Source organism: Stegostoma tigrinum, chromosome 4 (genome assembly GCF_030684315.1).
Source record: "Stegostoma tigrinum isolate sSteTig4 chromosome 4, sSteTig4.hap1, whole genome shotgun sequence".
Lineage (NCBI taxonomy): Eukaryota > Metazoa > Chordata > Chondrichthyes > Orectolobiformes > Stegostomatidae > Stegostoma > Stegostoma tigrinum.
Window position 1 is genome coordinate 6,372,494 of NC_081357.1, and position 24,315 is coordinate 6,396,808.

At 40.9% G+C, this 24,315-nt stretch overlaps 1 protein-coding gene across 1 annotated transcript in view; it reads left to right on the forward strand.

Moving 5' to 3' along the window:
* Window positions 1–24,315, forward strand: part of LOC125452340 (dynein axonemal heavy chain 8-like) — a 1,165,100-nt gene that overhangs the window by 371,940 nt on the left and 768,845 nt on the right. Inside the window, exons 19-21 of the mRNA XM_059645122.1 lie at window positions 4,021–4,101; window positions 7,712–7,828; window positions 13,407–13,526. Of these exons, the coding sequence (XP_059501105.1) occupies window positions 4,021–4,101; window positions 7,712–7,828; window positions 13,407–13,526 (318 nt within the window). The remainder of the gene's footprint in view (window positions 1–4,020; window positions 4,102–7,711; window positions 7,829–13,406; window positions 13,527–24,315) is intronic.

Sequence of the window (24,315 nt, forward strand, 5' to 3'; positions counted from 1 at the left end):
AGTGAAAACACCTGAGACTTTTTAGTTCTCACCCCTCGCGCCTCCCCAATGAGATCATTTTTACCCTGTGGTAGACTATCTTCGCTATCTTCTATTAGCTATCCTTTTCCCTTACCACCTGAGGGTTCCTCCTTTCCCCAATTTCCCCATACCTCACAAATTGAAATTGTTATTGGAAGCCAAACTTTGAATTATGAACCAACTGATAATCATCAGCCATTTCCAATGCTAACCTTAGAGATAGCAAGATTGAAAGTCCGCGAGCCAATTAAAGAATCAAAGCCATTAAACGAGATAATGGGAACTGCAGATGCTTAGGAATCCAAGATAACAAAGTGTGAAGCTGGATGAACACAGCAGGCCAAGCAGGATCTCAGGAGCACAAAAGCTGACGTTTTGGGCCGAGACCCTTCACCAGAGGGTCTAGGCCCGAAACATCAGCTTTTGTGCTCCTGAGATGCTGCTTGGCCTGCTGTGTTCATTCAGCTTCACACTTTGTTATCAAAGCCATTAAACGGTCAGGATGAGCTAACTAAGCACACACTGTAAAGTATGTAACGCAGATAGCATTGATGTATTTAAAAGGAAGCTGAACAAGAATATTAGTGATGGAGAACGGATTTGAAGAATTTGCTGACAGTTTCAAGTGAAGAAAATTAAGAGGAATGTCATATGGATAATATATGACAGGTCGGCACAACATCGAGGGCCGAAGGGCCTGTACTGTGCTGTTATGTTCTATGTTCTATGTCATACACGCTCGAGAAGCTTGATACCATCCTGGATAAAACAGACCACCTGATTAGTATCATATCCACAGACATTTATTCACTCCTCCACTGACACAGCAGCAGTGTGTTCCATCTATGATATTCACTACAGAAATTCTTTCTTTTAAGCTGGCAGGAGGAAATTAGCTGGAGAATTGGAACATTCAGGAAACATATGTCGCAGGGTTGCTTCATTTAATCCTGCCCAGTAACTGGTATAGGGCTAATTGTAAGTCTTTTCATCGAATAGACTTTAAACATGAACTCTACCGGTCTCTCCACAGATGCTTTCAGACCTGTTGAATTTCTCCAGCAATTTTTTTTACGTTTTATGTTTTTATTTGAGACCTCCAGTATCCAAAGTGATTTATTTTTATTTATTACAGTAGGCAAGGGATCAGTGGTGATGAAGAGGCAGACATTTACAGAAATATTTCAAAATACACAGAGTAAACATAAAGAGTCATTGAGTCATGCAGCATGGAGACAGACACTTTGTTCTAACCAGCCCATGCTTACCAAGTTTCCCAAACTAAACTTGCCTGTGTTTGGCCCATATCCCTCTAGATCTTTCCTATTCATGTACCTATCCAAATGTCTTTTAAATGCCTAATTGTACCTGCATCTACCACTTCCTCTGGCAGTTCATTCCATGTACAAACATTGTGTCAAAAAGTTGTCCGTCAGGTTCCTTTTAAAATCTTTCTCCTTTCAACTTAAAAGTACACCCCTTAGCTTTGAACTCACTCATCCTAGGGAAAGTACCTTTGCTATTTATCTTATCTATGTCTGTCATGATTTTATAAACCTCTTTAAGATCATCCTTTCTACTAAAAACATCAAAACGGTATTCCCAAAATTCATGGTTAACTAAAGATGTATGGATACGCATCAAACCTAAGGAAAAAATATTCAGCTATGCTAAGCTGAGTAACAGGTCGAATAATTGTTGGATTATGAAGAATGGCAGAAAAGGTCCAGAAGTTTAATTAGGAGGAAGAAATTAGGATTTGAGTGGAAGGCGCCTAAAATGTAAAAATGGATAGCAAGGTTTCTATAGGTATTTAACAAGGAAAGAGTAAACATCCAGACAGTGAAATAAAGGTTAGTGGTAGAAAATAAGGAAATGACATACAAGTGGAGCAAATATTTACTTCAGTCTTCATTTAGAAATACAAAAAGAATCAAATATTAGCTGTAATTCAGGAGGTGGAAAGGAGGCAGGAGTGTAGTGAAATTATAAGTGTGGGGGAAACAGTACTAAGCAAATTGATGGAGTTGCAGGTCAGCAAATTTCTGGGTCCAAATGGACTACCCATATGAATCCAAAAAGGTGACATATGCACAGAGAGCGATGTGATTATAACCCTAAATGAGTCATTTGAATCTGTTTTCACAAACGAACAAATAATAAAAATATTGTAGTTAAGAAGAGGAAATGTAGAATTTTAGATGTGATAAGCGTAGGGAAAAAGGAAATTGCAATGGCATTTGCATCCATGAATGTAAATACGTCACCAGGGGTTGGCTAAAGTATATGCGAGGCTGTTAAAAGAGGTGAAGGAGGAATGGTCAAATGATTGCCATGTGAACTTCAGCACAGACAAATGTAAGATATAATATTTTGGTAGGAAGAATAAGGCATGCATGTATTACTTGGAAGATACAGTTCCGAATTAAATGAGACAGTGTTAAAACTTACATCAGAGACCACCAGTAACTAAGGCCATTAAAAAGAGTAAGCTAAGCATTAATGCTACACAGATAGTATTGAAAAGTAGATCATGTTTATGTTGAACTACTTTTAGTGCACTGTGTTATGACCCCATAGAAATGATGCAGATGCACTGGAGAAGTTCAGAGAAGAGTTACAAAATTGATACCACAAATGTGTGGATACACATATCAGGACAGGATTGATATCTGGTTCTATATTCTCCTGAAGAAAGACGTCTAAGTGATGATCTATTTGTGATATTTAACAATTTTATAGGTTCTATAAATAGATACAAAGGGAACTTTTTTTAGTGAAGAATAAAACTGCTGACCATCTGTATAAGATAGTTGCCAACAGATCCAGCAGAATATTCAGAATAGATTTATATGCCCCTAGATTGGTGAGAATGTGGAACTTGTGACTTCAGGAAATCATTGAAGTGAATAGTTTTGAGATGATCCAGTGAAGCTGTGCTTGCTTCCATCTGCAGCTCCTCATTTAATGAAGTAGTTTCTGCTTGCGTGCTAGAAGAACTGTATGCATTCAGTTTTGAACTGAAAATTGTTAACACTCTCATTACACATGAACAATGTAGGTTCTGTCTCAAAGCAAAAACCTATCGTATTCACATTCAGTCAAGTGGAAGTTGGAGAATTGCTATTCAAAGACTATCAGTGGATACGGTCTCCTCCTCAATGCTTTACCCCTTGTATCTCCTGAAATTCTGCTTGTGTTTTCTTTGTTGCTCCCACTGACACTCTATTCCCAAAGATTGTTTTATCAAACCAGCCATTATTGTTGACCAGTGATAATGGAAACTGCAGATGCTGGAAAATCCAAGATAACAAATTGTGGAGCTGGATGAACACAGCAGGCCAAGCAGCATCTCAGGAGCACAAAAGCTGACTTTTCGGGCCTAGAGCTCTGATGAAGGGTCTAGGCCAGAAACGTCAGCTTTTGTGCTCCTGAGATGCTGCTTGGCCTGCTGTGTTCATCCAGCTCCACACTTTATAATTGTTGACCAGACTGTTTTTGAATGGAAGTGCAACAACAGAACTATCTAAATCTCTCTCCACATAAACTTGAGGAGCAAGAAAAATACTTTGAAATCAAATGATGTCCAGAAATAATAAATTATAAGCTAACTTGTCAGTGCAGAATGATATCTTAAAACAGTGTAAGGAAAATTAATATTTTCCCTTTATATACTTATGCATTCACTAAGCCTTTATGTCTGCAGGCCAGTTAGCACCAAACTTCAAAAGTCAGGCTCTGAAAAATAAAAGGCTCTGAAAAATAAAAACACAATGTCTAGATCCGTGTGTGCAAACTAAACCAAATCTTTAACTGTAGTTAATTTCCTCAGTAGGGAGAATAGAACAGGTTTGAGTTATTTTCTTTAAATAATAGTTTAATTGCAAAAATCAGGCATATTTTTTCAGAATGAGAAATTAATTTGAGTTAGAGTTGACTAATGAAAACGAATACAATTTTACATAATTAAAAGTTCTCTCATTATATTTCTGTAATCAGTCTACACTTCAATCATTTGAGAGTGTGTGCCAAGGAATTCCTTCTGAGTATGTGGCACTGATAACACCAAAAATTAATAAGGTGAGCACCGCATTGTGTAAGTAAAATTTATATTTTCCTTTTATACATTCACCAATAATCAAAATATAAGGTATTCATCTTTACTTCCTTTTGTCAAGATTGATAGGAGATTCAAAGCCCATTTATGCATTAATTTCCTTATCTAGTGATGCCCAATTTACTGCCAATGATTTTTTAGTATTTTAAATTGAAGCAATGTTTCTTAAAGTTTCAAAATTTATTATGTGCTCATGGTTCATCACAAACTCAAGGTGGAGGTAGTAATGATGATGGATTAGTACTCCAGAGGCCAAGCCTAATGTTTTGGTGGAATAGATTCAAATTGTACCATGGTAGCTCCTGGAATTTAAATCCAATTAATTAATAAATCTGCTAATGAAATGTTGATGATGACCATCAAACTAACAATTGTCTTAAAAATCCATTTGGTTCAATCACATCCAAAACTGTGCTGCCAGTATCCTAAATTGCATCATGTTCCTTTAACTACTTGCACCTGTACTTGCTGGCCAAAAAGGCACTTGTTTAAGTGGCACCTCAGTTTGCAACTTTCATTCTTCTTGCTAAATTTTACATGATGTAAGCCTTCAACACGTAACAGTAGTATTTGTAATGAGGTCAGCCAGGTGGATCTCATAGAATAGTTTGATCACTGAGGCTGTTAGTTTGGTCCAAACAGGGAATCGTGGCTGACAGAGTTAAACAGGATCTCAGAAATCTCGATCACTCTCAGAGCTAGCTTTGAGACAGCCAGACCAGTGTGAAGTTGTTTTGCCACTTCTCCAAAAATTCGCACGCCACTTAACTTTTGGTTGGGGTAAGTGTGTCTGCTAACATGTTGTTATTTGGGAAGTTTGACTCGTTCGAGCTTGCTGTCAAAGACTCAGCCCAGCATGCAGAAAAAAATGCTTTTTTTTTGGTAAATGGCATTGGGGCAGGTGAAATTCAATGAGTAATTATCCGTCAGCTTGTGGATTCACAGCTTTTTTGATTATTAGGAACCTTACATTCCTGAGGCACCAGATACTAACGCCTTTCAAGAGTTGATGGATTTAGATAAGGAATATTATGACCCCGAGTCTCATTTAATTCTGAGATGCTATCAGTTTTACTCAACAGTTTGGGAACCGGGGAATCTGTATAAGGATTTTGATGAGGTTTAGATGACTGGAAGATGCATGTGACTGTGGCTTAAACCTAATGAGATGATGGGAGACTGTTTGTTTGTTTGTTTGCTAATTGGGATTTATGATGTAACCATGTGGGGAGAAAGCAGGAGAATGGGGTTAAGGAACTTGTCAGCTGTGATTGAATGGCAGAGCAGAATCAATGGGCAGAATGGCCTAATTTCTGCACCTATGTCTTGTGGTCTTTTTAACTTTATTTCCATTTTTCTTATTTATGTTCTGAACAATTGTAAGTAATGTAATTTTTTTCCCTTTATTTCTGTATTTTGTATCTGTGGGGCAATGTAGTAATCTTTTATCATAGACCTGTACTTCCATACTTGAGTACACAGGACAGTAAAGGACATTCTAACTCTAATTATTGGAGATGGTCACTGCCTAGCATTTATATTGAGTGAATGTTAGTTGTCACATGTCAGCCCAAGTCTGGATATTGTCCAGGCTTTATTGCAATTGAACATGGCTGTCTTCAGTATCTGAGGAATTGTGAATGGTACTAAGCATGGTGCAGTCATCAGCAAACAGCCCCACTTCTGAACTTATGATGGAAAGAGCAGCAGCTGAAGTTGTTTAAGCCTAGAACACTACCCTAAGGGACTTATGCAGAGATATCCTAGAGCTGTGATAACTGATCACCAGCAACCACAACCATCATCCTTTGTGCCAGATATGACTCCAATTTCCCACTAATTACAGTTTTGCTCAGGGTCCTTGATGCTACGCTCAGTCAGATGCGGTCTTGATTCTAAGGGCTGTCACTTTCACCTCGCTCCTGGAATTCAGTTCTTTTGTCCATATTTGAACTAAGGCTGTAATGACGACAGGAGCTGAGAGGCCCTCACTGAACTGAGCAGGTTGTTGCTCATCATGTACTGTTTTATACCTCTGATGTTGACACCTTTGATCACTTTACTGATGATCTTGAGTAAACTGAAAGAGTAGTAATTGACCGGGATTGATTTGTGCACAGGACTTACCTGGGTAATTTTCAGGTCGATGCCAGTCTTATAACTGTATTGAAATAGCTTGGCTAGGAGTGTGACAATTTCTGGAGTTTTCATGCAAACTCTTACCATGTGATCTCCTACTGCCACAATGTCCTGGGGTGACTTGGTTGGCCTCCCACAATCACAACCATCTTTTACTTGGCGTCATATGAGTTCAACACCTTCATATTATTAACTATTGAGCTACTTGGTTGCTGCACTCATTCAAATGTTGCTGCATTGTCTCTGCCATCACACCTCACTAGTTCACTGGTGAATTTTTGACTATACCATGTAGTAATCTGTGGAATTAATTAAATTTAAAATTTAATACTAGAAGTTATGAAAAAGGCAAGAAGGATTTTTAGGCCTCCAATACCTCAGATACAATGGATTAATCTGACGTGAAGTTAAAGAAAACAGAAAGGTATAAATATTTTTGAAGTGCTAGTCAGTCCTTAAACTTTCAACTTGGTGACCCAACCATAAAAAAGCTGTCAAAAATGAACACAGATAAATAAGCATTGTTGTTCACATTAATCGTAACATCACTGATAAATACTTAACTTGCTACTTCTAATAAGTCTAATAACTATGGCGGGAAGTTTCCCATCTTTAAACTGATTGAAAATGAGGGAGTTTCCATGAGGGAAACCCAAGGTCTATGGACGTAAGAAGGCCTGCTGGACTTGCTAGTATACAGCTAAGTTATTAGTTGGTGTCAGGCTTTCTGCCAGAATTATGACCCTAGAATGGGAAGACTCACCAGCCTGGAGCTGCTGTCAATCAGAGACTGGCAGCTTCAGAAGTCAGCAGCACCTTGTCGAAAAGTATTGGCTACATATGTGAAGAAGTGCTGCTGAAAATGATAGGCAGTGTTTGGAGGATGGGAGGCTTCTGGGTTTGGAGTTCATCCTGAGGAAATAGGTTGGGGTGTCAGAAGTGAGTATAGTGATGAAGCTGTTCGCACCCGTGCTCCAGCCTTCAGTCTTATACAATTTAGAGCAGATTGAGAGGTCACTCCCTTCCAAACTGACAGTTTACCAATCAAGTAACCTGACTGTTTCTCATTTCACTTGGAGTTGAAGTAATTGCAGCATTGGTGGGAAGATGTCCCAAAACATTACTTAATTTATCGTTAAAGGCCTTCAGTTGATAACAAGATGAGAAAGCCAAGCCTGGGCCTTGTCACCCAGAATCTAATTTCTGCCATGGCAGGAATGTGACAAATATCTCCCCCACTGCCAGCATACTTGATTATCTATCCCTTCCGTCATTGTCTACACTGCTTTTTCAAGAGGGGTTGATTACACTTTGACTCTATATCCATATTGTCTAACAATAAAAAGATGGAGAAAAGCCAAATCTGGTATCAAGGATTGAAGTTTTTAAAACAATTACATTTTTGTGCTCATGATTCATTTTCTCTTCTTTCAGATTGAATCTGTTCTGAGACAGGGAGCAGCCTCACTGAATTGGTCATCAATAATACTCGACCAATTTTTCTCTGATGTAAGTTCAGCCGTAGAAGAATTGACTTCATTGCTCAAGACAGTAAGTAGATTTCCTAAAATGGTTTCTTACTAAACTGAAAGTAGTAACAGTGGGAAAAAGAGGCATCTCGTTTGTATTTTGGATTAAGAGATGACAGGTTTCCTGCAGGTATTGCAGGAGTTGGAAGTAAATATTAATTTGAAGTGACTATGTGAACATGTAGGAAGATAGGGAATGGATTAGTCATACTCTGGATGAGAAAGTTCTGAAGAAGTGCCTAGGCCCGAAATGTCAGCCTTCCTGCTCCTCTGATGCTGCTTGGCCTGCTGTGTTCATCCAGCTCTATACCTTCTTATCTGAGAAAGTTGTTTCATGGTTTTATTAAAGAAAGAGATCAACAGTTTAACATGTGTGTCTGTAAGCCAGCTACTGTTTGCAGAAATTAAAAACCTGACTTTGGTGAAGTCAAGCAAAGCTTTCAATGATGTAATTTACAGAACTTGCAGAGCATAAGTAGAGTTTGAAAAATCTTTGGGGTTTCCGTATTAATTGCTGCCTACCAACCCTTTCTGGACATATTTTTAATTTTACACACCTAAGACTCAATAGGAAGACACCCCAAACTGTGGTATTGCCAATCCTGGAATTCATTTCTCAGTAGATGTTCCTGGGTACTGTTATGAAGGGGATGGTGAACACCTCTCTCTGACAATTAAAACTGAAATATCCTGAGAAAGTCTCCTCGCCTCAAAATCTTTTAAAGGAAGTGTGAAAAGTTATGCAATCTACCTCTCAGCCCCAATTATTATAAAGAAGTGGTTACTCACTTCATAAGCATCAAGTAACAATTTATTTATCTAACTCTAACATTGAACAAATTAACAGAAATACTAACAAACTGAAAAACTACCCCTTTAACTACGAACTATTCCTGAATCAAACAAAATTCTGATGGTACGCTGTTCCAATAAAGACAAGTCCCACTTATATGAACCAAAGAAATAGAAAAAATAAAGTTAAACTTATTCTCTCAAAATTATAACCACGTTAAGTCTTTCAAAATGTTCTTTGTTCTCTCTGTTGTTTTCTATTCAGGAATGCCTTTCTTCATTGAATTCTTGTGTCGAATATAAACTAAGAGTGCCATAGTACCTTTATTTAGATGGTGCGTAGTCTGAGAGCATAGAGATTTCTGTGGAAGCCAATGAGTCTCTTTTCAGATGGCAGTTTGCTGTCACACCAATTTTCAAATGCCCTCTTCATTTATACCTTCGATGACCTATTAATTTCTTACAATAGAATTAAGACCATAAGACATAGAAGTGGAAGTAAGGCCATTCGGCCCATCGAATCCACTCCGCTATTTAATCATGGCTGATGGGCATTTCAACTCCACTTATCCACACTCTCCCCGTAGCCCTTAATGCCTTGTGAGATCAAGAATTTATCAATCTCTGCCTTGAAAACATTAATGTCCTGGCCTTCATTGCACTTTATGGCAATAAATTCCACAGGCCCACTGCTCTCTGGCTGAAGAAGTGTCTCCTCATTTCTGTTCTAAATTGACCCCCTCTAATTCTAAGGCTTTGCTCACGGGTCCTAGTCTCCCCGCCTAACGGAAACAACTTCCCAGCGTCCATCCTTTCTAAGCCATGCATTATCGTGTAAGTTTCTATTAGATCTCCCCTCCACCTTCTAAACTCTAATGAATACAATCCCAGGATAATCAGCTGTTCATCGTACGATGAACCTACCATTCCAGGGATCATGAATGTGAATCTCCACTGGACATGCTCCAGCGCTAGTATGTCCTTCCTGAGGTGTGGGGCCCAAAATTGGACACTGTGTTCTAAATGGGGCCTATTCTTTTTTCCAAAGTGCAAGACCTTGCATTTGCTCATGTTGAATTTCATCAGCCATTTCCTGGACCACTCTCTCCTAAACTGTCTAAATCTTTCTGCAGCCTCCCCACCTCCTCAGTACTACTGGCCTGTCCACCTATCTTCCTATCATCGGCAAACTTCACCAGAATGCCCCAGTCCCTTCATCCAGATCATTAATATATAAAGTGAACAGTTGTGGCCCCAACACTGAACCCTGCGGGACACCACTTGTCACCAGGCACCATTCCAAAAAAGAGCCTTTTATCCCAACTCTCTGCCTTCTGTCAGACAGCTAATCCTCAATCCAAGCCCGTAACTCACCTTGAACACTATGGGCTGTCACCTTACTCAGCAGCCTCCCATGAGGCACCTTATCAAAGGCCTTTTGGAAGTCTAGGTAGGTAACATCCACTGGGTTTCCCTGGTCTAACTTACTTGCTACCTCTTCAAAGAATTCTAACAGGTTTGTCAGGCATGACCCCCCCCCCCGCCTTGCTAAATCCATCCTGACTTGTTCTAACCTGACCCTACACTTCCAAGAATTTAGAAATATCATCCTTAACAATGGATTCTAGAATTTTACCAACAACTGAGGTTAGGCTAATCAGCCTATAATTTTCCATCTTTTGCCTTGATCCTTTAATAAACAAGGGGGTTACAACAGCAATTTTCCAATCATCTGGGACTTTCCCTGACTCCAGTGACTTTTGAAAGATCACAACCAAAGCCTCCGCTATTTCCTCAGCCACTTCCCTCAGAACTCTAGGATGTAGGCCATCAGGGCCAGGAGATTATCAATTTTTAGACCTTTTAGATTTTCTAGCACTTTCTCTTTTGTAATGCCTACCATACTCAACTCTGCCCCCTGACTCTCCTTAATTGTTGGGATACTACTCATTTCTTCCACTGTGAAGACGGACGCAAAGTACTTATTAAGTTCTTCAGCTATTTCTTTCCTTATCTCCCATCACTAGCCTTCCAGCATCAATTTGGAGCGGCCCAATGTCTGCTTTTGCCTCTCATTTGTTAAAACCTTGTAAAACTCTGCAAGACTAGACACGGTAGACACAAGATGGATGTTTGCAAAGACCATGGAATCCAGAAACAGGGCTGATTGTCTAAAAATATAGGGTATGCCTTTCGGACTGAGATGAGGATAAGTGCCTTCACTCAGGTAGTGGTGAACTGATGGAATTCCCTGGCACAGAAGGCGATTGAGGGTGAAACATTGAACGTGTTCAAGAAAGATCTTGACATAGTTCTTAGGGTCAAAGGGATCAAAGGGAGTGAGGAAAAAAGTGTGATCATTAGACTAAGTTGAATGATTAGTTAAGGTCACAATGAATGGCAGAGTAGGGTTGAAGTGTCGAATGTTCCTAGTTTCTAGTTCCTAGTTATGTTGTTAATGGCTTGGTACCCAGAAACCAAACATACAGAACACTGGCTTCTGGGCTAAACCCCTTGGACAAATTTACACTCCTCTCCGATGCCCAACAATACACTTACAGCCGGGTACCACAGAGATTTGGAACAGCTAAAAACCACCTCAAAGCCCCTGGCAACCACTGGACTTAAGGGTCAATTGCAGCAGTGAGGTTGATGTAGCCTTAAATGTTGTGACATTTCAAGTACTGATCCAGGTGCTGTTTAATGTTTATAAGGATGCCCCCTTTACCTAGCTTTCCAGAAAGTCCAGCACCTTGCTAAAGTCCATCTAGGCAACATATTTTGCTCTGCCCTAATCAATTATCTTTATCATTTTCTCACAAACCTCAATCAAGTTTGTGAGACACAACCTCCTCCACACAAAGTCATACTGCCTGTTTCTAATAAGTTCATATTTTTCCAAATCTGAGTACAATGTCCCTCAGAGTCTTCTCCAATAATTTTCCTATCGTTGATGTAAGGCTCACCAGCCTGCAACTTCCTGGATTATGCCTGCTGACCTTCATAAGCAAAGGAATAAGGTTTGCTATTCTCCAGTTCTCTGGGACTTCGCCCATGTCTAAAGAAGATAACAAAATTTTTGTACAAGGTCTCAGTGATTTCCTCCTTTGCCTGCCTCAGTAAATCAGGATAGATCTTATCACAACCTGGGAACTTGTCTACTTTAATGCTGTTCAAAACACCCCAATGCCTCCTCCTGTATTACATTGATATACCCTGGAATATAAATATACCCTATCACGACTCACCATCCACCCTGTTCTTCTTCGTGAATACTAATGCAAAGTTCTTGTTAAGAACCTCACCCACTTCTTCCGGCTCCGTACTTAAATTTCCTCCTTTGTCCTTGAGTGACCCTCCCCTTTCACTGGCTACCATCTTGCTTTGTATGCACGTATGAAAAGCCTTGTGATTTTCATTATTCCTGTTTTCCGAACATTCAAAGACTGGTCCTTCACTCAGAATAATACTTGTGCGACTTCTTCACTTATTCTGTTATCAGTGGGCCATATCACATTCTTGTCGCAGACAATGAACTAAGTAAGTTTGCATTTCTCAGTACATTCAGTGATAAATGCCATCATTTTGTCACAGATTGGAAACATTACACACACCTTATGCATTTGATTTGATTTGACTTATTATTGTCACATGTACTGAGGCACAGTGAAAACTTTTATTTTGCATTCTGACCAGACAAATATTACCTTACATAAGCATATCAAGGTAATAGAATGGAATGCAGAATATAGTGTTACAGCTATAGAGAAAAATCAACTCTAATATATGAGAAGTCTGTTCACAAGGTTGATAACAGCAGGAAAGAAGTTATTCTTGAATCTGTTGGTCCATGTTTTTTAAACTTTTGTATCTTCTGCCTGATGGAAGATGGTATAACTGGGATGGGAGGGGTCTTTAATTATGTTGGCTGCTTTCCCAACGCAACAAGAAGTGTAGACAGAGTCAATGGAAGGGAAGCTGGTTATCATGGTCAGCTGGGCTGCGTTCATAACTATCTGTAATTTCTTGCAGTCTTGGGCAGAGCAGATGCCATGCCAAGCTGTGATGCATCTGGATTGGATGCCTTCTATGGTGCATCCATAAAATTTGGTAAGAGTCATAATGGACATTCCAAATTTTCTGAGAAGGTAGAGGTGTTGGTGTGCTTTCTTGACTGTAGCATCAATGTCGGTGGCCCGAGATAGATCATTGGTGATATTTACTCTTTAAGAACTTGAACCTCTTGACCACCTTCTCCTCAGACAGGGGCATACCTCCCTTTCTGCTTCCTAAAGTCGATGACCAGCTCCTTCATTTTGCTGATTCTGTGGGAGATATTGTTGTCATTAAACCATGCCACTAAGCTGTCTTTCTGTTTCCTGTACTCTGCCTGGATGCTTTCATAAGATCTGACCTACTACGGTGGTAACATCAGCAAATTTGTAAATGGAGTTGGAGCTGAATTTGGCCAGACAGTCTTGAAGGTATAAGAAGTTTTGTAAGGGGCTGAGTATGCAGTCTTGCAGACATCATACTGTCATTCCTTGTTTGACCTTTCACAGTTCTGCACATAAAGTTGTACCTGCCACTTGATTTTATCTGAGTCAGAATGTGTGTTTGCAAAGTCCCATATTTTAATACCTCAGCAAATTTCAAATATTTTTTTCCACGCATTAATTAACAAGTACTGGAAGAAGAATACTTGAATATTTTATTTACCAAAAAACAATAGTAGAAAAAAATATTGTTTATAGTGTGTTAATATTTTGATAAAATGATAAAACTATAATGTTGCTTGTTCCTTTCAGATTACTGATTTGCGAGACGTGCATATTGATGCTGTATTGGATGAAATAGCCAAAAAAGTTATCATCAATTTACCTGAGGATCATTCGTTAACTTTGGAAGAAATGCTTAGATTCAATGAGGTAACATTGTTTCATAAATTGTCATAGTCTATAGACTAAGTACAGAATATCATGGAGATGACAGGGTCTCAGCCAGTAGCTGGAGAATCAACAAGACCCTTATGCTATCATGATTCACTGGGGTAGCACTGCAGAAACTAAGTTCCACTATTTTCAATTCATCACAAAAGTTAAAGATTTCGAGAAATATGCAGAAATTTTTCAATTTACCTGACTTTCAGTCCGAGGTTAACTGAAAGTACAGACCCGATTTCTGTACTTGACAAAAATTATTTTTGATTACAAATAATTAGACTGTCACCACAGGCAAACTGTTATATATTGCCAATGTATAACATACCAAAACAAACCACTCTACAAACTCCCCTTTGCATGCACATGCACACATACATACGAGAAAATAAACATAGATAGAGAGGATGTTTGCAAAGAAGTTCAGTGGTCATTGTTCACAAGGTTTTATGAGATGATTCTTATGCTGATCAGCATACTGCTTCTCATTCTTCTCCAAATGCTGGTAGGGTTTGCAAGAAGCATACTGTGGCAGGTTTCATATATACAAGCCACCTGATTTACTCATTGAAAGTCAAAGCTTCCAATAACTGCTGAAGGAAAAATAAACTGGTTTACTCCAGGCTTAAAGCAGTTTACAGCAGAGAGAGAATGGCCATGGTCTGAATTCATGTAACTGTATTGGCCACAGCTACCCTAGAACCAATCACAGAATTGCTGGCAAGCAGAAGGCCTTTGCCATTGGCAACTTGGCACAAATCCATAAATCAATGTGCTATTTGTTGCCAACCAAAGCCCATTTGTATGCCACCCTTCAGTTCCAGTTCATCTGCAATCGCTGTTCATAATGAGTACCAAGTTACTTTTTTTAAAACCAAGCAAAAATCCATGCAGTCCTTATATTAAAAGCAGTTTTGTTTTTCTCAAGATAGGCAGCATTGTAGACATTGTAGATGATACCATAACATTACAAAGGAGTATTGATAAACTAAGGGAATTGGGCAAAATTATGATAGAGTTTAATGTAAACAAGTGTGAGGTTAACCATTTTACACAGCAAAAGGATACATGTTCAAGATGGTATGAAGAACAATGGCTGTCTAAAGAGACTTGGGGCCTCAGGTACATAGACTTTGAAAATATCACAGTCGGGTGCAGAAAATAATCAAGAATGCCGATGAATTCTCCTGCTCTCACTTCTGTTGCTGTGTTACTATGTTCCTATATTCATATCAGTCCACAATTTAAAAAATAGATAAAAGGTCCTTACATGCCTCTGCCGTTATGAAAAATTGAACAACATTTGTAAAATGAATTTTAGTACAAGATTTATGATACACAAACAACATAACAAAAAACTTATGACTTATGGCCATTCACTCTTCTCCTACACATATCCTTTATTATTTGATTTTATTGTCACCTGTATTTTACAATGCGAATACAATAAAATACAGTGAAAAGCTTTCATTTTTCACCACAAAAGGCACCATTTTGAATAATTTAAGAATATGGAGAAAGAAGAAAAACATAGCTTGAAGACAGTCTATCAGTCCTGAGCCAGCTCGTCACCATCATTGACACCTTCAACGTTATTTCTCCTCCACTGCTTCACTACCATCTATAATGGATCCAACCAACATCAGTCAGCATCTTTGCTGCTGAGTCACCATGTCACTGCTGCCTGCACAGGACCGACCAATGTCAGAGTCATGTCTCTCATGGCTGGATCCTCCTCATCGATATTTCTTTGATGCCCTTCCACCCTCTGCTTTGCCACTGCCATTGTCAGACCAAACCAACAACAAAGTCCCATCCCCACTTTTACAACCTATATAATCTGAGCATTTCTTATCCTTTACCTTATTCCAAAATTTAATACTTTAGACCATCTGTCTCCAATTGCATTGTATTTTTCAGCAATGTTAACAATGTTTACATTAAATAGTTGCAACAAAAGACAACAAACCTGAATAGTCTTATTTTGCGGGTTTTACATTTTAAGTTGAGGCTAGCAGTAAGTGTTTGCATGTCTGTTGGAGATTTCAAATTGTTGAAGAGTCAACAACAATTCAAAAATATCTTTTTTTGATGGTACTGTACTTCTTCTGATACCTAATTAGTTTATTAAAGAAGAACCCTGACTGGCTTCTCTATTCCCAACTCATCATCCCGTCACAAGACAGCAGTTACTCCAAGTTGCTAACATTAATTGCTATCTTGAACGGTCTGGAAAAATCAAGGGCAACCAATACTGGTTCATGTAATCAGATTGCTTTTAGCTTTTCAAAGGCTGCTGACATTCTGCTGATGATCTTACTTTTTCTTGTTTCTTTATAAATTCAGTAAAAATTCATATATCCAATTGAAAATACACACAAATTTCTGGTAAAATAGCACATTGCTGAAAATGTCATGACTTATCATTCAGTTTCGGTAATAGAGAATTCTATCAGAATATTCACTGGCCTTGGCATCACTTATCCTTGTCCAAAACTATGTCCCAAGTAAGTTACCCATGCTTTTCCAAGTTTACTCTTCGCTAATTATTTTATATTAAACCAACCAAATGTATTTGCTTAAACAGGGCTTCTACTTATCCTACATCTCTTCCCAAGGGCTGTCATGTACCATGACATCTTCCTAGTATGCAATGCATTATGAACTAGCCACAACTTTTTTTAATGCATTTATAGCATGTGGCCATCGTTGGCTAGGAGCTACCATTCAACGCCCATCTCTAATTGCAACATCCTGACCAACAGAGTGCAGTCAGTAAGAAGAGGCAACAACACCTCATCTGTGACAATCTTCAACACCGGTACCCCGAAAACCTGTGTACTCAGCCCCTTACTATATTCCTTACACGCTCACAATTGTGTGGTCAAATTCAATACCAACTCCATTTACAAATTTGTTGACAACACCACCGTTGTAAATCGGATCTCAAGCAATGATGAGACAGAGAACAGGAGAGGGATAGAGTACTTAGCTGTATGGTATAAAGATAACAATCTCTCCATCGATATCAGCAAAACAAAGGAAGTGGTCATTGACTTGAGGAAGTGGAGTAGAGGGCACACCTCCATCTGCATCAATGGTGCTGTGCTGGAGATGGTCAAGAACATTTAGTTCTTGGGAGTGACAGTCAGCAACAATTTTCTTGGCCCACCCACATTGATACTACTGTTAAGAAAGCGCAATAATGCCTCTACTTCGTCATGGTGACACAGCAACTCAGTGGTTAGCCCTGCAACCTTAGGGTACCAAGGACACTGGTTTGATTTAAGCCTTGGCAACTGTCTGTGTGGAGTTTGCACATTCTCCCCGTGTCTACTTGGGCTTCTGTAAGGTAATCTGGTTTCCTCCCGCATTCCACAGATGTGAACACTAGGTGGATTTGCCGTTCTAAATTGTCTTTAGTGTTCAGGACTGTGTAAGCTCGGTGGATTAACCATGAGAAGTGCAGGGTTACAGGGAAAGTGTAGGGGGATGGGTCTGAATGGGATGCGCTTTGGAGGGGTATTGTGGACTTGTTGGTTGATCGGCCTGTTTTCATGCTGCAGAGATTCTGTGAATTCTATTCTATGAGAAATTGACATGTCCATTCAGACCCTTACAAATATTCATAGAAACAACATTGAAAGTAACCAATCTGGATGTATCATAGCAAGGTATAGCAATTGTTCTTCCCAAGACTGCAAGACAGTACAGAGTTATAAACACCGCTCAGTCCATCACAAACCAATCTCCCATCCATTGACTCCATCTCTATTTCCCACTGCTTTGGGAGAGTAGCAAACATAATCAAAGTCCCCTCCTCATATATCCTCTGCCATCAGGCAGAAGACATTAAAGTTGAATACACGTATGAATAGATTCAAGAACAGCTTCTTCCCTGCTGTTATCAGGCTTTTAAATGGAGCTCTTAAATGATAATGTTGATCTCTCTCTGCATCTTCTTGGCAGCTATAATGCTGTATCCTGCACACAGTTCTGTTACCCTGGATAACAGAGTGTGAAGCTGGATGAACACAGCAGGCCAAGCAGCATCTTAGGAGCACAAAAGCTGACAGTTCAGGCCTAGACCCTTCATCAGAAAAGCGGGATGGGGAGAGGGTTCTGAAATAAATAGGGTGAGGGAGACAGGGGGAGGTGGATCGAAGATGGATAGAGGAGACGATAGGTGGAGAGAATAGTATAGCTGGGGAGGTAGGGAGGGGCTAGGTCAGTCCGGGGAGGACGGACATGCCAAGGGGGCGGGATGAGGTGAGTAGGTAGAAAATGAAGGTGCGGTTTGAGGTGGGAGGAGGGGATAGGTGAGAGGAAGAACAGGTTAGGGAGGCGGGGACAAGCTGGGCTGGTTTTGGGATGCCGTGGGGGGAGGCGAGATTTTGAAGCTTGTGAAATCCATATTGATACCATTGGGCTGCAGGGTTCCCAAGCGGAATATGAGTTGCTGTTCCTGCAACCTCCAGGTGGCATCATTATGACACTGTTGGAGGACCAGGATGGACATGTTGTCTAAGGAACGGGAGGGGGAGTTGAAATGGTTTGCGACTGGGAGGTACAGCTGTTTATTGTGAACCGAGTGTAGGTGTTCTGCAAAGTGGTTCCCAAGCCTCCACTTGGTTTCCCCAATGTAGAGGAAGCCACAACGGGTAGAGCGGATGCAGTATACCACATTGGCAGATGTGCAGGTGAACATCTGCTTGATGTGAAAAGTCATCTTGGGGCCTGGGATGGGGGTGAGGGAGGAGGTGGTGGGGCAGGTGTAGCACTTCTTGCGGTAGCAGGGGAAGGTGCCAGTCGTAGTGGGGTTGGAGGGGAGTGTGGAGCGGACAAGGGAGTCCTGGAGAGAGTGGTCTCTCTGGAAGGCAGACAAGAGTGGGGATGGAAAAATGTCTTTGGTGATGGGGTCGGATTGTGGATGGCGGAAGTGTCGGAGGATGATGCGTTGTATCCAGAGGTTGGTGGGGTGGTATGTGAGGGCTAGGGGGATTCTCTTTTGGCAGTTATTTCAGGGACGGGGTGTGAGGGATGAGTTGCGGGAAATGTGGGAGACACGGTTGAGGGCGTTTTTGACCATTGCGTTGTGGTCCTTGAAGAACAAGGGCATCTGGGATATACAGGAGTGGAATGCCGCATCCTGGGGCCAGATGCGGCGGAGGCGAAGGAAATGGGAATAATGGATGGAATTTTTGCAGGAACATGAGTGGAAGGAGTTGTATTCTAGCTAGCTGTGGGAGTCGGTGGGCTTGAAAGGAACATCAGTTTCTAGCTGATTGCCTGCGATGGAAACAGGCTGGTCCAGGAAGGTGAGGGAGGTGTTGGAGATGGCCCAGGTGAACTTGAGGTTGGGATGGAAGGTGTTGGTGAAGTAAATGAACTGTTCGAGCTCCTCTTGGGAGCACGAGTCGGCGCCGATACAGTCATCAATGTAACAGCGGAAGGGATGGGGTTTAGGGCCAGTGTAGGTACAGAAGAGGGACTGTTCCACATAACCTACAAAGAGGCAGGCATAGCTTGGGTCCATGCGGGTACCCATGCCACCCCCTTTGTCTGTCGGAAGTGGGAGGAATCGAAAGAGAAGTTGTTGAGGGTGAGGGCAAGTTCGGCTAGGTGGATGAGGCTGTCGGTGGAGGGGGACTGGTTGGGTCTGCGGGGCAGGAAGAAGCGGAGGGCCTTTAGGCCATCTGCATGGGGAATGCAGGTGTGTAGGGACTGGACGTCCATGGTGAAAATGAGGTGTTGAGGACCAGGGAATTGGAAGTTCTGGAGGAGGTGGAGGGTGTGGGTGGTGTCACGGACATAGGGAGTTCCTGGACCAAGGGGGAGAAAATGAAGTCCAGATAGGTGGAGATGAGTTCGGTGGGGCAGGAGCAGGCTGAGACAGTAGGTCGACCAGGGCAAGTGGGTTTGTGGATTTTGGGAAGGAGATAGAAGTGGGCGGTGCGGGGTTGGGGAACAACGAGGTTGGAGGCTGTGGGTGGGCGGTTACCTGAGGTGATGAGGTTGTGGATGGTTTGAGAGATGATGGTTTGGTGCTTGGGTGTGGGGTCATGATCCAGGCGGCGGTAGGAGGAGGTGTTGGAGAGTTGGTGTCTGTTCTGTTACCCTGATGCTTTTGCATTGTACGATCTTCCTGTAAAGCACGTAAGACAACACTTTCCACTGTACCTCAATACAAGTGACAATAATAAATCAAATTAAAATCCTTTACTAAATGATATTAGTGAACCCGTTGGGTCTTTCCTGACAATCAACGATGGATTCATGGTTATCAATTAGATTCTTAATTTTAGATGTGTATTGAACTCAAATTCCACCATTTGCCTTTGCAGGATTTAAACTTAGGTGCCCAGAACTTTACCTAGGTCCCTGAATTAACAATATAGTGAGAATACCACTGGGCCGTTATTTCCCCAGTTTGATTCATAAGCCTCAAGTCTACCTGGGATATACTTTAACCCAAAATGGCATCACTAGATACTGGTATAATCCATTTTCTGTGACAAAAACTGATTTTTTTTTTAGCCGTTGTTATTAATAACACTCTTGGAAAAGAATGAGGCACAGCTAAGCCTGTCAGTACAATCTTCAAGCCATGGAATTGGGTTTGAATCTGTCTTTGTGACTGCATGCAAATTTCTATAATCTATAGAAATTCTCCGTGATCCATCCAGTTTAGGGACCAACACGATTGTTGAAATCCAGCTGTTCTGACAAGATTCAATCAAGTGGTTCCCCAGCAACCATTGAATTCCTTATTCCGTCTGACCTTATTATTTTAATTGGCTCATCTGAAAATGAGACAACACAGTATGGAGCTGGAGGAACACAGCAGGCCAGGCAGCATCAGAGGAATAGGAAAACTGACGTTTTGGGTTGAGACCCATCTTCAGAAGGATCTGTTTTCTGAAGAAGAGTCCTCACCCAAAACGTCAACTTTCCTGATCCTCTGATGCTGCCTGGCCTGCTGTGTTCCTCCAGCTCCATACTGTGTTGTCTCTGACTATAGCATCTGCAGGTTCTCTCAACTGATAATGTGTTGTTTTATTGCTCCTGATGCTCCCAAGTCCACATTGTGTGTTGCAAATGTGGTACTTCCAACTGCCTCTGAATAGATTACCTCATAATTTCTCAGTTGTTTTACAAGATCCTCCCATTGTTTTTTTCCCTAAATATGAGATCAGTGTATAACTTGTAAGATTTACAAGGATTTGCTGGAGTCAGAGTGTTTGAACAAGAGGTTAAATAGGCTGGGGCTTTTTTCCCTGGCACTTTGAAGGCTGAAAGTCGACCTCATTGAGGTTTATGAAATCATGAGGGCCATGGATAGGGTCAGGGGCTGTGCAAGACCCCTTGGGGAAGAGCGACCACAACATGATCTATTTCTTTAATCAAGATGGAGAATGAGGTAGTTGATTCAGAGGCTAGGGTGCTGAATCTTAGTAAAGGAGACTATGAAGATATCAGGTGTTATTTGGCCTTGATAGATTAGGGATAGTTACTTAAAGGGATGACAGTGGCTAGGATATGGAAAACATTTAAGGAATACATGGGGAAACTGCAACAACTGTTTATTCCTGTCTGACACAAAAGCAAAATGGGTAAGAAGGCCAATCCATGGCTTACAAAGGAACTTAGATGTAGTATCCGATCTAAGGAAGAAGCATACAGATTGGCCAAGAAAAATAATATGTCTCATGATTGGGAGCAGTTTAGAATTCAGCAAAGAAGGACCAAGGGATTGATTAAGGTGGGGAACATACAGGACGAAAATAAGCTTGCAGGAAACATAAATACTGACACTAAGAGTATCTATAGGTGTGTGAAGAGAAAGAAATTAGTGAAGACAAATGTAGGTCCCCGAAAGATAGAAACAGGAGAATGTGTAATAGGGAACAAAGAAATGGCTGAGTAACTGAATACATACTTTGGTTCTGTCTTCTCAAAAAAGGAGACAAATCAGATACCAGAAATTTTGGAGAATGCAAGATTTTGAGAGAGGGAAGAATTGAGGGAGATCAATATTAGTAGAGAAATGGTGCTGGGAAAATTGACAGAATTGAAGGCGGATAAATCCCAAGGCCTGATAATCTACATTCCAGAGTACTTAAGGAGGTGGCTGAAGAAATAGTGGATGCATTTGTGCTCATTTTCCAGGATTATATAGCTTCTGAAACAGATTGGAGGGTAACTAATGCCTCTCCAGTATTTAAAGAGAGAGGTAGAGACCAATTGGGGAATTATAGACCAGTAAGCTTAACATTGGTAGTGGGGGAAATTCTTGAATCCATTATCAAGGACTTTATTGCAGAGCATTTAGACAGCAGTCTGGACCAGACAGAGTCAGCATTTCCCTTATGAAAGGGAAATCATGCTTGACAAATTTGTTGGAATTCTATGAAGATGCAACTAGTAGAGTTGACAAGGGGAGCTAGTCAATGGTGTATATTTTGACTTTCAGACAGCATTTGTAAAGAACCACAAAGGTGATTATTGTGCAAGATTAAAGCAAATGGGACTGGGGGAAGTGCATTGACATGGATAGGAAACTGGTTGGCAGATTAGAAACAAAGAGTAGGAATTAATGGATCCTTTTCAAATTGGCAGGCAGTAAGTAGCGGAGTGTCACGGGGATCAGAGATGGGACCCCAGCTATTCACAATATATATTCATGATTTGAATGAGGGAATAAAATGTATAATCTCAAAGTTAGCAGATGATACCAAGTTGGGTAGAAGGGTGAACTGTGATGAGGATGCAGAGATCCTTAAGCATGACCTGGATAGGTTGGGTGAGTGAGCAAATCAGTGGCAGATGCAGTATAATTTGGATAAATGTGAGGTTATTCGCTTCGGAAGCAAAAACAAGAAGGCAGATTACTCCCTGAATAGCTGGAAATTAGGAGAGGGGAGTGTGCAGCGGGACCTTGAGTGTCTGTGTGTACCAGTCATGAAGGTAAGCATGCAGGTGCAGCAGGCAGTAAAGAAGGCAAATGGTATGTTGGCCATCATTGCAAGAGGTTTCAAACACTGGAGCAGAGATGTGTTGTTGCAGTTATACAGGGCTTTGGTGAGGCCACACCCAGAATATAGTGTGCAGTTTTGTCTCCTTTTCTGAGGAAGGATGCTCTTGTTCTCGAGGGAGTGCAGAGAAGGTTTACCAGGCTGATTCCGCGGATGGTGGCGCTGATTTATGAGGAGAGATTAACTAGGTTACAATTGTTTTCGCTAGAGTTCAGATGAATCGGGGGGGGGGGCGCTCATATAGAGACTTATAAAATTATAACAGGATTCAACAGAGTAGATGCAGGGAGGATGTTTCCAATGGTGGCTGTGTCCAGAACCAGGGATCATAGTCTGAGAATTCGGGGTAGACCATTTAGGATGGAGATGAGGAGACATTTCTTCACGTAATGAGGGGTGAGCCTATGAAATTCATCACCACAGAAAATAGTTGATGCCAAAACATTGAATGAATTCGAGGCAGCTAGATTTTGCACTTGGGGTAAATGGGATCAAACGTTATGCGGAGAAAGCGGGATTAGGCTGTTGAGTTGGATGATCAGCCATGATCTTGATGAATGGTGGAGCAGGCTCAATGGGCCCAATGGCTGTCTCCTGCTCCTCTCTTCTATGTTTCTACGAATAGCCAAGGTCTTTTCCTGGGATAAGGGTGTGCAAAACCAGAGGGCATAGGTTTAAGGTGAAGGGGGAAGGATCTAAAAGGTACCTGAGGGGCAACTTTTTCACAAAAGCGTGGTGCATCCATGGAATGAGCTGCCAGAAGAGATGGTGGAGACAGGTACAATTACAGCACTTAAAAGGCAACTGAATGGGTACATGAATAGGAAGGAATTAGAGGCATATGGTTCAAATACTGGCAAATGGGACTAGATCAGTTTAAGGTATCTGGTCAGTATGGTTAGGTGGGACAGAACGGTCTGTTTCTGTGATTCTGTAACTGTCCCAATATGTCCACGATACCCAGTCAGATTATAGAGATTTGGCTCTAAGAATTGTTTACCTGTCTTCCTACACCACTCTGATTATCTCTGTCAACTTCCAAATTACTCTAACCTGAAACACTCTCACATCCTTATCATTTTCCTTGTGATGATGTGTTTTTCGCATGCTTATCTGACATAACTGACTTCTTAATGTCAGTTTTTCTCAGAAAAGTCACTTTACTGACTGCTTTATATGGACTATTAAATTTTGCTTTCAGTGGAAATACCTTGATCTTACCCTCCCCCACAAACCCTTCATCTCTTTAGCCGCAAGAGTTATATCTACTTTTCTCTTTGGCCTCAACCGCTTTCTGTGATGGTGAATTCCATAGGCTCACCACTCTCTGGGTGAAGAAATTTCTCCACATCTCAGTCCTAAAAGATTTACCTCTTATCTTTCAACTATGTTCCCACCATTGGGAACATTCTTCCTGCATCAAAGCTATTTGGCCCTGTTGGAATTTTATAGAATTGTATGAGACCCTCCCACCATTTCCAGTTCTTCTAAACTTCAGTGAATACAATCTGACTGACTCAATTTCTCCTCATATGTCAGTTCTACTGTTTCCAGGAATCAATTTGATAAAGCTTCACTGCAATCCCTCTCCAGCAAGAACATCCTTCCCAATTGAAGATCTTGTAAGCCATATAGATTGTGTGTGTGTGTGTGTGTGTGTGTGTGTGAATGACAGGAAGGGAAGCCATACCATTGTGAAGGCTGTTGTATACTGTTCTGAAAATGTTTGACAGGGTTTATGA